At 38.9% G+C, this 14,380-nt stretch overlaps 1 protein-coding gene across 1 annotated transcript in view; it reads left to right on the top strand.

Annotated features, from left to right (window-relative positions):
• LOC139936145 (RNA helicase aquarius-like) overlaps nt 1–14,380 on the top strand; it is a 44,364-nt gene that overhangs the window by 18,787 nt on the left and 11,197 nt on the right. Inside the window, exons 21-37 of the mRNA XM_071930889.1 lie at nt 577–818; nt 1,591–1,734; nt 2,766–2,835; nt 3,645–3,755; nt 4,289–4,398; nt 5,325–5,460; nt 6,126–6,251; nt 7,146–7,193; nt 7,372–7,413; nt 7,975–8,112; nt 8,652–8,723; nt 9,571–9,758; nt 11,072–11,243; nt 11,649–11,819; nt 12,625–12,710; nt 13,053–13,164; nt 13,599–13,661. Of these exons, the coding sequence (XP_071786990.1) occupies nt 577–818; nt 1,591–1,734; nt 2,766–2,835; nt 3,645–3,755; nt 4,289–4,398; nt 5,325–5,460; nt 6,126–6,251; nt 7,146–7,193; nt 7,372–7,413; nt 7,975–8,112; nt 8,652–8,723; nt 9,571–9,758; nt 11,072–11,243; nt 11,649–11,819; nt 12,625–12,710; nt 13,053–13,164; nt 13,599–13,661 (2,031 nt within the window). The remainder of the gene's footprint in view (nt 1–576; nt 819–1,590; nt 1,735–2,765; nt 2,836–3,644; nt 3,756–4,288; nt 4,399–5,324; nt 5,461–6,125; nt 6,252–7,145; nt 7,194–7,371; nt 7,414–7,974; nt 8,113–8,651; nt 8,724–9,570; nt 9,759–11,071; nt 11,244–11,648; nt 11,820–12,624; nt 12,711–13,052; nt 13,165–13,598; nt 13,662–14,380) is intronic.

Here is a 14,380-nt window from a genome sequence, read left to right as displayed (position 1 = left end):
TGATGTAGGGTGTAGGCTGGAGCTGTAACTGAAACCCACTTTTTTTATTTTTTTTATTTATTTTATTTATGCAAGTTGCCTGACACACAAGGCCTGAAGGCCACTTCAAGGTGTGTGCTACAATTATTTTTTTCCAGAGGCTGTTGCCACCTACTCCTAGGGCTGAAACAGGGTTAACCCCTTTACAGTCCATACGGATGTAGGCTTGGGTATCATCAATTCGAAGCCTGGCCGGTAGAGCAGAAAGCACTACCTCCCCAATTTTATGTAGCAAGTGTCACGACTGGGATCCGATCCCACACCCTGCTGATCAAACACCAGTGCTTGAATCCGGTGCTCTTAACCGCTCGGCCATGACACTGGGAGGTGATAGGGAGTGTGTGCTCACTGAGCTGAGGCAGTTGTTGACAAGCACAGGGAAGGAGAGTAGGGAACCTACGGTTTCTTCCATTTTAAAAAAAAAATATTGAGATTCTTAGTTTTCTGTTTTCATTGTCACCTTTCGGGCTGTTTTAGAGACAGTTCGTTACCCTGTTAGTTGATTCTTGGTTGTCCGTATTCATTGTCACTATTCAGGCTGTTTTAGAGACAATCCGTAACCTGATGAATACAGACTGTGTCGTCCCAGACTGGCTCCATGATATCATCTTAGGTTACGGAGACCCCGGTGCCGCCCACTACTCCAAGATGGAGAATCAGATCGCCACACTGAACTGGAACGATACGTTCCTCAGCTTGGATCACCTCAAGGCGGGGTTCCCGGGTCACGACATCAAAGTTACCGCCACTGACCCTGCAAAGCAGAAGCCGCCTTTTAGGTAGGAACTCATCAATAACTTTGATAATGCTTTTTGTGCTATCTTGTAGATAGTTAGACTGTGTTTGGTCTTCCCTTTTCAGGTTTTATTGGTTGTAGGTTCTATTTATTCTATATTCTTTGTTTTACTAGCTATTGTCGTTAAAAAAAATGTAAACACTTCAATTTTAGTCTCTTTAACTACTGAAATGAAATGAAATTAAATTTTGAGGGCGAAATTGTGTGAGGGACTGAGTAAAGTTGAAAGCATACTACTGCTGTGCAATCGTGCTTTTTTACTTTCTCAGAAACCACTGTGATTTATACTTCTAAAGTGTTAGTTGACAGTTGGAGTAGTCCAATTGAACAAACAGCATGCAGCATTGGTGGGTGTGATTGAAGGGGGACGCCAAAGAAAGCAGGAACAATTTCCCCAATTAGTTAAGAATTCTCTACCTTATTTTTAAGATACAGAAATAGTCTTATTTGGTAGCTCTATTTTGTTTATTAAAACTTTCCCGGTCACTTCTGCTGGGGGAAGGACACTTTTGACTGTAGGAGATGGTGTAATGGAATGGGGCAAACAAAAGGGGAATGATGTTCCAAATGGGTTAAGAATTCTCCACTCCTTCTTTAAGATGCAGAAACATTCTACTTATGAAAACATCTCTATTTAGACTAACTTTCCTCCATCAGTTACCCTGATGCATTTGAATGACCAAAATTAGTTCAGAATTCTCTAGTTCACCTTTAAGATACTGAAATTTCTTATTTGTTACGTCTTCTCTGTTTAGAATAACTTTCCCGGTCACTTCCGGCGGAGGAGGAAAGAAACGTAAGAAGGCAGAAGAGGAGAAAGAAACTGAGAAGAAAGAACTGGTCGTTGAACCCCACGTCATTCCAAACAGAGGTCCTTATCCGTACAATCAACCCAAAAGGTGGGTTTCAAGAGAGCCTTTCTGCTTTATATCAATCGATGTGCAATCAATTTTTAAAATCAGTAAGAATAATGTAATCATAATAAACATGAATAAATGGTTAACTTGCGGGTACAACTATGTATTCAATCTCGTCTGTGGGAGTGTTAGCTCTGAAAACAGCCGGTATGGTCTGACATTTCAAACAGTATGCTCTGCTCGTCTTTTTTACACATGAGCTTGAACATTATTATTATTATTTATTCGACCAGAACAACACAAAATGTACAAAAATATGTATATAATAAAAATAGAAATGTGTACAAAATAACATAAAATCAAATAAGAAATACATGTATTAACAACTTAAACTTAAACGCAACTAACCGAAGACGAACCAAAATGGAAAAAAAAAAAAAAAAAAAAATGAAATGGCTATGTGGGTCAGGGGCTGCAGAAGTAGAATGAATCACTATTACCCGCAGGTATGCAGCCTCGCACAACGCAAATGCTATGTGTTAGAATGCTATGTGTTAGAATTCTGAAAAAATAAACTCTGATTCTGATCTGATACTGTATTTTCTTTACAGCTTTCCTTCCAAAACAAAAGTAATTTTTGGGGTTTTGCAAAGAAAAATTTACTATAGTGGGAATTGAACCCACAGCAATCTGTTAATCATGTCGGGCTCTACCAAATGAGCTATAAAGGGCTAGATAGCTCAGTTGGTAGAGCCCTAATAATAATAATAAAAATAAGACTTGTAATGCACACGTATCCACCCTGCTGGGTGTTCAAGGCATGTTAATCTGGAGGTCATGGGCTCAAAGTCAGCTCTAGTTAATTTTTCTTTGTTCAACTCAAAGTAAATTTAAATTTACTCAGTCAGTTTACCTTGTGGGTTATTATTTGAAAAAAATAAAATTAAGCAGTTATGCATATAAATTTGGTTAGTGTTCCACAAGCATATTTGTAATCTTGAATTGGACGTTTGTTTTCTTTTAACTGAGCTGTCAAAATAAATGCCTTATTTCGCAATTTGATTATCTTTCAGAAATACGATCCAGTTCACCCCTACACAGATAGAGGCCATCCGAGCTGGCATGCAGCCAGGCCTTACCATGGTATGCTAAACCTTCAGATCTGAAGTAAAATGCAATCAATTTAATTCAATTGTACATCACCCTTGTGTATGCGTTAATTCATCCCCACCAAGTTAAGCATTGTGGTTTTTTTTTTTTTTTTTTGAGAATCCCAAAACACTTGGGCATGGCCCTTCAGTTCACAGATGAGTGTTTGTAATGCTTCTCAGTCCATTACACAGCACATTTTAACTCTGTAGCTTTAAAGAATACTTGGCCCAGATGGTTTCAACTGTGCTGAACTTCAAACTACCCTTCCATGGAGCTAAAATTGCATCACTGGTGTAATTTTCCAATCAATATCGAAAAATTTCCCTACACCTCTCGACACGTAGGACCATTTATTTCAGGGCCTACGTCGGCCAGAATACCTCTAGTTGGAAGTCAACAACCCCCAGGTCACAGTTGGGTACTATTTTTACACTGAATCCCAGTTTTGTTGGGTTCTCAAATCTGTCTATACATTAATAGCATAGTTTGAGGCCCTACAAAATATTAATGAGGCCGTGGGCAATATGTTTACGTGTTAACGATGCGTCGCCTAAAATGCGCACTTCACTGAATAATGCACAGATTGACATTGCCCACCAGTATGGCGCATCCAAGATTATTCTGATGATGACGTCACGTGAATTGGGTAAATTCAGTGGGGTGCACTCTATAGTTTGTTGGCTTATATAGCACTAAAAGATGCATAAGTTTACATGTTTATACAAGGATATCAATGGTCTATGGAAGTCGAATGTTTGTGGTTAGTTTTGATAGTGACACTGTTTTGTTTTTGTCTTCAGGTCGTTGGTCCACCAGGCACAGGAAAGACAGACGTTGCTGTTCAGATTATCTCCAATATCTACCATAACTTTCCCTCCCAGAGAACGTTGATTGTGACTCACTCTAATCAGGTAGATAAAGCTGGCTAAACTGATCTGAGTTATTAATTTATTTATTTATTTATTTCTTATTTACCCTGGGGACACCTTTTAGTGAAACACTGTTTTTCAGAGGTGCCCAGCAACTACAAACAAACCTCAACATTTTAAAAAAGTTCTTAAAGCATGTACAATAACAAAATGATTAAGAGCATTATTTATCAGAGGTTAAAAATTAATACCAGACCGCACTCCCGAGGCAAGTGATTTCAGCGTCGGGCTGGCAAACTTATGACCGGACAAATCCTGGCTATTTTAGAATAGTAGTACAACACCTGGTTGTGCCGCTAGAATTGGACTATGACTCACCGGCACAACAAATCGTTTGGTTTGGGCGGCTCTACGTTCTTCTTGATGGACCACAAAGAATGATGATGATGATGATGACAATACCCTTAAAACAAGATAAATCTTCTCTTAGTGATTAATCAACTCAAACAGTTTATACACCACTGTCTAGAAAGTGTATCTCTTTATGATTCATCACATTTTCTTTCTGCATGTAGGCCTTGAATCAGTTGTTTGAGAAGATCATAGCCTTGGACATTGACGAGAGACATTTACTACGTCTTGGTCACGGAGAGGAGGCTCTGGAAACAGAGAAAGACTTCAGCAGGTACAGACTTCTTTACTTTCATACAACACCACAACTTTCTCCCTTAACAGTGGTCCGCTGGCCAATTGTTAGTTATAAGAGACCCAAAGACCAGTCAAATTCTTTCCAAATGGTCCGAATGGCATGTTCAGTGATGAAAAGTAGTAATGGGAGACTTTGGAAAGCTAGGTGGCAGCAGACTAACCAGGTAAATTTCCATTGTTCACGTAGTTCTGAGCATGCGCACATTACCGAGAACAATGGATTTTACCTGGTAAGTCTGCTGCCACCAAGCGTCCCAAAAGTCTCCCTTTGATTATAACAAATTGTTGTAGCAGAAGTAAGCAGGATACCAGTCACAGATGGTACATGTGACATGGTATTTTGGTTGGTATCCTTATTCGGGTCAGCAAGATTATGTTGTACTACAAGCTGCTTTTTGTGCATAAAGCAGCTCTATGAAGTTGGGCTCAGGTTTTGGGTTTTAGTCTTGTTTGAGGCATCTTTCATTATACAAATCTTTTAAAGGAACATTACAGAATTGGTTTTGCTAACAAAACAGTTGCTGGCTGTGTAAGCACTTTATGTAATCCACCTTTATACATGAACTGACAAACCTGTACAAGTTAGAGATTGATCGGCCATCTGGGTCACGAGAGAATAGTAACAAAAAACATTACACATTTTACATGACATCGATGCAAAATTAAAAATGAATAAAATGCTCGCTGAGCAATAAACTCCAAACACAAAATTAGACTATTTATTCCTCATCGCATATGACATTTCAGATAGAAATATTTCAAGGGATGTTTTCTACCATCATCATCATTAGACCATGAAAGTTTCATAAAATCTGGGATCTTCACAAATTTTGTTTCTTACCAATTCTGTACGTTCCTTTAGGTATTTAGAAACAAGTAATGATGAAATGTGTCTCTATGTAGGTATGGTCGAGTCAACTACGTCTTAGCGCGACGGTTAGAGCTTCTGAAGGAAGTAGAAAGGTTACAAGAAAGCCTGGGTGTCGGCGGGGATGTTGCCTACACCTGCGAGACGGCTGGCCACTTCTTCTTATATCAGGCAAGACAGTTTTTCCAGACACTTTCTTTTCGCTCTATAAAAAATCTTGTTCAAATTCAGGTCTTTATAACTTCAGACAACAAACCACTGGGGAAACTGACTTGGTAAATTGTAAGGAAACCACCAACATAGGGATAAATAGCTCAAATGGTAGAGCGCTGGCACGTTAATACGGTGGAGGTTAGTTCAAGTCCTGCTCTATTTTTGTTTGTTCAACCCCAAATCATGTAAAACTTACCCAGTCAGTTTCCCTTGTGGTTTATTATTTAATACCCCCTTAAGGTGATCCCTGACTGCCACTTCCCAGGTTGTATCAACAACTTGGATGTGAACCCTGGCTTAATGGCAGTTGACGGGTATATGGCTTCTGACTGGCACCTCTGAACACAGATATTGACAAAATAGGGAGACTGCCAACATACAATAGGGCTAGTCTTCCCCCCGCACAATGTTGAGTAAATATCAAATTGGTGCTGACATTTTTGCGCACTTCCTTAGGTATTACAAACATGTATTGCAAGATGGGAGAAGTTCCTGAATAATAGGGAAACTGCCAACATAGGACTAGTCTTAATAACTAGGAACGTTTGTATCCCCTGCACCCACCCTTGCACAATGTTGAGTAAGTAATAACTTGGTGCTGACATGTTTGCACTCTTCTTTAGGTCGTAGCAAGATGGGAGAAGTTTCTGAGTAAGGTGAAGCCGACTGCTACCAGCGGACAGAGGAGCGGCTCGGAAGACATCCTGGAACACTTCCCTTTCAATAAGTACTTTGAAAATGCACCACAGGTACAAACTTTTTATCAATGAGCTTTTATCTAAAATCACTTCAGTAAATTGAGTTAAACTGAGTTAATTATGTGAGGTTTGGGTTAGCATCATTTGTAAATCTCTCTCGAGTAGTGTCGGTTCTGAACAGAATGGGTGGTTGACAACTTAACATTTCAATTCAGTATGCTCTGAACGTCTTCAGGAGGATGTTGGACTCTGTTGCTGGATGCTGCTTAAAGGCAGTGGACACTATTGGTAATTGTCAAAGACTAGCCTTCACAGTTGGTGTATCTCAACATATGTATGAAACAACAAACCTGTGAAAATTTGAGCTGTCGGTCATCGAACTTGCAAGATAATAATGAAAGAAAAAACACCCGTGTCACACAAAGTTGTGTGCGTTTAGATGGTTGATTTCGAGACCTCAAGTTCTAAACTTGAGGTCTTGAAATCAAATTCGTGGAAAATTACTTCTTTCTCAAAAACTATGGCACTTCAGAGTGAGCCGTTTCTCCCAATGTTTTATACCATCAACCTCTCCCCATTACTCGTTACCAAGGAAGGTTTTGTGCTGATAATTATTTTGAGTAGTTACCAATAGTGTCCACTGCTTTTAAGTACCGCAGTAGCCTTGGAAATTAGCTGGTAGCATGGGCTTTGCTGGATAATGCATAGAGGCGGGAACATGAACAGAATAAGCTTGACTTAGGCTGGAGCTGGCTACTAAACTTGGCTACTTCAGAGACTTTGATAGTTTCAACGCTTGTTCAGGGAAATGTGAATACGCCATTTATAAAAATGAAAAATGTGAATCGCTGTTTCAGTTATGAGGAAATAGTTTATCTTACTCTTGTGTTTGTGTGAATAAGGAACTACTTCAGATAAATCAAGTTTTTCTTTTTTCTTTTTCAGCCTGTCTTTAAAGGAACATCTTTTGATGAAGATATGGACATTGCAGAGGTAAGTTATACATTCTGCTTCTGTTGCTTGGTAAGGTCAAAACCATGGCAACATGGCCTCCATGGGCCTTCGTGAAAATTCCAGGCCTGCAAACCAGCATTTTCTCTTGCCTTTCACGATGCAATGCTTAAAGTCGTCCTTTTACTTTACTCAATATGCCCTTCTTTTTTTTCAACAGGGATGCTACAGACACATCAAGAAGATATTCCAGCAACTTGAGGTATGTTTGTGTCAGTTTGTTTGCTCCTATTGACAAAATTCGCCTGTCTTTGCATCTCAACCATTCAGCTTGCGCCATTTTAGGAGCCAATCAGTGTAGTGCGCATTTTAGGTGAGGCAGTGTATACACGCCTACTGTAATTTTTGCAAGCAATTTGACTCAAACAATGGCGAGCAGGGTAGACAGTAGCTACCTGTCTTGTTGGTGCCAGGGGACAATAGACGTGAAATCACTTGAGCATGTACTGCTCCATTTATTTTGATTGATTGATTAATTGATTGATTGATTGATTGATTGACTAGTTGACAGATTGATTGATTGATTGAATGATTTTTTCTAATTGTAACAAATGATTGAATGATTTTGTAAAATATGTAACAAATGAATGATTGATTAACTAATTGCTATTTTCAAATAAGTAATAAATGATAAAAGAAAAGGAAAAAAAATAAATATATATCGTAAAGAGGTTACAGAAGACATATTTTTTCAGAATTAGTTATCAGGTTTAACGTGCAAAAACTCACCATTTTAATGTGATAAATGGTCTTCTCCTTTCAGGAATTCCGTGCGTTTGAGTTGCTCCGGAGTGGATTGGACCGTTCCAAGTACCTCATGATTAAAGAAGCCAAGATTATTGCAATGACCTGCACCCACGCCGCACTCAAGAGACACGATTTAGTCAATATGAACTTTCAGGTATGTCTGCAAATAATTGTGATTTACAAATACTGTGACATGATGTCTTGTAAGAGAGCAATTGCATTGAATGGCTTCTGACTGCTCACCTAATAGTATGACTACAAAATAGGATGACTACCAACATTAGGCCTAGTTGGCTCAGTTAGTAGAGCACCGGCACGTTAATCCAGAGGTTAAACAGTCTTAAATTGAACTATTCTAATTAAAGGCCTTATTAAGGTTACCAAAGTATTAAATTCTGTTATTTGAGGTCTTGAAAAATAATTGAATAATAATTTTCCTATCAGCTCATATTGACCTAGTAAACCTAGTGTAAACAGGTTCAGTTGTTTCTCCCCTGCTTTATTCACTCGTTTTTGTCAATTTGTTTTTAAAAGGTCTTAACAAATGTTAAATTTGACCTTTAAACATGTGTAGATACCCTGGCAAATTCAAATCTTGCTCTAGTAAACTTTTTAAAAATTACTTTAAAAATTACCCTGTCAGTTTCCCTTGTGGTTTGTAACTCTTTTTTACTTTTTATTTTTTTGATTTAGTATGACAACATCCTGATGGAAGAATCCGCTCAGATTCTAGAGATTGAGACCTTCATTCCCCTCCTCCTGCAGGTAACATCTTTGAGCATTCCACATATAAGTCTGTTTCTATAGGATTTTGGAAAAATGAATACAAGAATGAATAATAATAACAAATTCTTATATAGCGCATTTCACAATAACCGTATTAATGCTCTTTACATTAGTGCCCTGGTCATGGGGCCAATAACATCCCTGTAATGTTTCTCAGCTCCCTTGGGAGTATACAGCCCTGAGCTGCCTGTAAGGCGCTTGTGGCTTTTTCATACACAATATCAACCTCTACCCTCGCAGGTACCCATTTATAGGTGAAGAGAAGCAATTATAGTAAAGTATCTTGCTCAAGGACACAAGTGTCACAACCGGGATTCAAACCCACACTCCGGTGAATTATGAGGACCCTTGAGATGAAATGTATACCATGTATGATAAGGTAGGGTGTCATGGCCGAGTTGCCAAGAGAATTAAATTCATTTTCTGGTGGTTATTAAGTCAGGGTGTGGGTTTGGGTCCCGGTCATTACTATTGTGTCCTTGAGCAAGAGACTTTACTATAATAGCTTTTCTTCACCCAGGGGAATAAATGAGTTGAGTTAAGAAAGATGAAAGGGAAGTTATTGGCCCAATGACCAGGGCACTAATGTGAAGCCCTTTGAGATGATTATTGTGAAATGCACTATATAAGAACTTATTAATATCAGAGATGCCAACATTTGCACCTTGCAATTTCGGAGATTTTGGTTTAATATCAGGGAACTTTCTGGAGAATCAGGCAGCTGGCAGCAAGAAAATAATAAAAATAATAAAGATTGCACTTGATCGATACTGAATTGTTTGAAGCGAACCATATAATCTGAGAGTAATCCCTCACTATCCTCCAGAATCCTGAGGATGGTTTCAGTCGTCTGAAGCGATGGATCATGATCGGCGACCACCACCAGCTCCCCCCAGTTATCAAAAACATGGCCTTCCAGAAATACTCCAACATGGAGCAGTCTCTCTTTACTAGATTCGTCCGGCTCGGGGTACCAACAGTGGATCTAGATGCTCAGGGAAGAGCACGACCAAGGTATGTAGGTCATCCATAGAGATGGGGCAGAGTCCTTGGTTCTAGTCCCGGTCGTGTCACTTGTGTTCATAAGCAAGACACTTCACCCTTATTGCTTTGTCCGTTAGCTCCACTAAAAAGAGCACTGGACTCGAGCTCTGATGTTTCTGTGCAGCAGAGTCCCGGGTTCGAGTATGGTCTTTAACTTGTGTCCTTAAGCATTACACATTACCCTTATTGCTTTGTTCTTAAGATGGGTTGTAAAGCCGTAGGTCCCATGTGTTACCTAATGCATGTGAAAAAAACCATTTACACTTATCGCTAAGATAGAGGTTTGCCTTGTGTTTATGGCAATGTCTGTTGGATTGTTTAGACCCCAACAGCCAATCTCTCTCATACAAACATTGGTTCAACGCCAATGATTATAAATTGTACACATCAATAGACTGTGATTCAGTAACTAGACATCAATACTTTATTATAATCATTGTGAAATCAGTGGTTAGCTCAGGCAGAGTGAATTGAATTGAATTGAAGATTCAAACCAAAAACTTTGTGACTGCAAGTCCTGCAGTCTAACCACTAGACCACTGTATCACAGTACCTTTATTTTAAGGTGCAACATAAATCGGTATCATAATAAAAATAAAAAATAAAAAAATAAAATAAAAAACCTGTCTCAAAATATTTATGTTTGTTCAAGCGCCTTGAGTACCTTATGGATAGATACATGTGCTCTACAAGACTAAATATTGTTATCATTAATGATTGACAATGTTTGCTTTGCAGTGTTGCCAAACTGTACAACTGGCGTTACACAAATTAGTCTCGTACTTAAAGGGAGTGGACACTATTGGTAATTACGCAAAATAGTTATTAGCATAAAACCTTAATTGGTAACAAGTAATGGGGAGCTATTGGTAGTATAAGACATTGTGAAGAACGACTCCCTCTGAAGTAAAGTAGTTTTCGAGAAAGAAGTAATTGACCACGAATTTGATTTCGAGACCTCAGATTTAGAATTTGAGGTCTCGAAATCAAGTATCTGAAAGCACACAACTTCGTGTGACAAGGGTGTTTTTTCTTTCATCTTGCAACCTTGGCGACCAATCCATTCAGTTTAAATTTTCACAGGTTTGTTATTTTATGCATATGTTGAGATACACCAAGTGAGAAGAATGGTCTTCGACAATAACCAATAGTGTCCAGAGTCTTTAAACAAATTGTAAAATCTTAAACTTCATTCAAACGCTTTGAGACCTTATTGGTGGGTAGCTGTGCTACACAATACTATTTTATTAGTATAAATACGATTGACGATATTTGCTTTGCAGTGTTGCCACTCTGTACAACTGGCGTTACAAGAAGCTTGGCAACCTACCCCATGTTCACCTGACCCAGGAGTTTCACAGAGCCAACCCAGGGTTCCGTTTTGATTTCCAGTTGATCAATGTGGAAGACTTTAATGGCGTCGGAGAATCAGAACCGAATCCTTACTTCTACCAGGTAGGGAGCTTATCATATAAATATTCAAACCAGTCTCAAAGATGCATCTTTTCAATGACCATTTCATCAAATTTCTAGTCAATTCTCATTGTTCCGCACCAAATCAATATTCCATAATAAAATAGAATTGTATAAACATGTAGAATTTTGTGGTAGTTTGCCTTTATTCGTTTGTTTATGTATTATTATTTTTATTCCCTAGGGGATTGTTCTTTTAGATTGTGGTTTAGTTTGCTTTTGGCTTTCCCTAGTCTGCTGGTCTCCCCCCCCCCCCCACAAACATGTGTTTAGTCTTTTGTATGCATTCCATTGTGAGGGCTTTTGAAGCCTAAACGGAAAATAAACAAATAAATAAATATTTAGCATTAATCGAATAATTCAATAAAAATCTGATACATTCTTCAGAACCTGGCTGAAGCGGAGTATGTGGTTGCGCTCTTCATGTACATGAGGCTTCTGGGATACCCGGCAGAGAAGATTAGCATCTTGACAACGTACAACGGACAGAAACATCTGATCCGTGATGTCATCAACCAACGGTGTGCAGGAAACCCGCTTATTGGCCAGCCCAGTAAGGTAAGTCTGAATATTAATGCAGCAGTCGGTCAAAACTTGGAATAAAATAATGTCTTGAAAAGGAAAATATACCTTTGGTAATTATTGCAAAAATTAGTTACCACAAAAACTTACAGAGTAAGAGGCACTGCAGCTTTTCATAATGCATACCATTTTGAGAAAAAATTCCCTTTAAAGGAATGAGGTTTTTAGACAGTTGGATTTGAAAAAACTTCAACCTTAGAAACGTTTCAACTTTCCCCAGATTGTGTATTTAGGTTACGAACTATATTGAGAAATGATTCATGAGTTGTTTCTCAGATTTCTGAGAGTTGGTGTCCTTTTATGAATGCTGCGGCCAGAGATGGGGTGGTACCGGCTGCCACTTTGCTAAATATGGATTGATTTAACGTTCTTGTGAAAATACTGTGGCTGATTTTTGCTGTTCTCGGCAAGTGCACATATTCAGCAACATTTTTTACATGTGACATTTACTGTATCCTGCTTTAGAATTTTGCCTATAAATCAGCATTACGTTAATTGCACACTAGTTTATGATATTTTCTGTATCATCAGCAGTTGGAATAACCTTTCAGAGATACATGTTTTTTTCCCGTAAAATTTGTTCAGCCTTGTCTATTATGGTGCTATCAGAATTAGGTCTCATAATTCAAGCGTCGTCCCAAATCTGACAGGAAATACTGCATGTTACAGCGCCAGAGGAGCGTCACTGGGTGACGGACATGTGCGCTATATATAAAAAGCCACAATTATTATTATTATTATTATTATTATTACTATTATTATTATTATCATTCCCCCTTAGGTGACTACAGTGGATAGATTCCAGGGCCAGCAAAATGACTACATTCTTCTATCATTGGTCAGAACAAGAGCGGTCGGTCATATCAGGTTGGTACTATGGCTACAACCCAAACACACTAACATACTTCATGCACAAAATTGTACAGACATACCAACCTACCCGGATATAATCCTCTGATAAAGTGGAGCCATCTATTCTTTGTAGCAGGCTTCTATGCGTCTTACTGACAGCTGGTTAAGTTACAGCTGGTACTAGGTTCTGTGGTTTCTAACCCCCTCCACCATGCCAATCAAAATTATGGGCTTTATAACTAGTGAAACCTTCGTGTGTTTGCGTAATTGGTGGGGTAAGTCCCAAACTTGAGGGTTTAATCAAGTATTTCAATGGCATTTTAAGTGTAACCTTATGATTTTTCTTGTCTTCATCAGGGATGTGCGTCGATTGGTTGTAGCGATGTCCCGTGCACGGCTAGGGCTGTATGTCTTTGCGAGGGTGTCTCTCTTCCAGAATTGCTATGAGCTCTCACCGACATTCAACTTGGTGAGTATCCACAGCTTTAACGGCATGATACATTAAACAATTTCCCCAGTCCTTTTAGTTTAACACACTTGTTTTTATTTAATGGTATTTTGTCAGACTCATAGTCGACACTTGTTCAGAATGTTTTCCTCTTCAAGATTTTACTGCCGAACTTGTTCCGGTAATAAAGTTCACTAGCCCGACACTTGGGCCTCAGGGGTCGATTTCACAAAGAGTAAGGACTTGTCTTATCTCGAGTTAGGACGATTTTGCAAGGTTTTACATGCTACAGTGCACGGCTGGGACTCGTCCTAAGTCCTTAAATTAGTCTTAAGTTAGGAAGAGTTCTTGTGAAATCGACGGCAGGTCTGCAGTCCAGTGTAGAAATCCCGCCCTGATCTCGCTAAATGATTGAGGCAGATTGTTGATACGCAGTCTCTTGTTTGATATCGCAGCTTGTTGAGAGGCCCCTCCAGCTTCATCTAGCACCAAGGGAGACCTATCCAACCACCCGCAAGGTAAGAATAATGTCAAACTCTATCATAGAAATAAAAACAGCCAAACTCAGCCCAGATTCTATCAAGTTAAGTTTAGATGGGCCGAATTAATAAACAGTAGAAAATATTCATGCATTAGGCCATTTTGTCATGCATGTCACATGTTGTCAAGCAATAGGCCTACATTTCACCTTACAGTAGTAATCATAGCAGGGCCCAATTTCATAGAGCTGCTTAAGCACAAAATTTTGCTTATGCAAAAAAATCTTTGCTTAGTAAAATCAGATTACCAGCTAAGACTCCACTCAATTGTTATGCTAATTAAACAACAGCTAAATACTAGTCACAAGCAATGTATGTGGCATGACATTTTTGCCAGTAACATGTGTAAAACAAGCAAGCTATTTTCGTGCTTAAGCGAATTTTTTGCTTAAGCAGCTCTATGAAATTGGCCCCAGGTTTGTGGCTCGGAAATTATGAACTCTCACCAAGTTACTGCACGCTCTTCCTCGCTATCATTTCTATTGAGGGTTCGCACTGACCTGCAGTCACTGAGTGAGAGTTTATAATTCCATGTACAGCCACAGGCCTGCTTTGATCATGATGATAGCTCCCCTTTGAGTGAATATTTAGATTAAGGAATAGTTCAACTACAGTGATTTCTCTAGAGCTGTTTCCCACAAGCCTCGTCTAATTTGAACAGCCTACTTTTACTCACTGCGTAGATTGTAACATTTTAT

This window comes from Asterias amurensis, chromosome 1, assembly GCF_032118995.1.
Source record: "Asterias amurensis chromosome 1, ASM3211899v1".
Taxonomy (NCBI): domain Eukaryota; kingdom Metazoa; phylum Echinodermata; class Asteroidea; order Forcipulatida; family Asteriidae; genus Asterias; species Asterias amurensis.
Note: the sequence above shows the minus strand (reverse complement) of the source record. Positions and strands in the feature narration are given on the sequence as shown.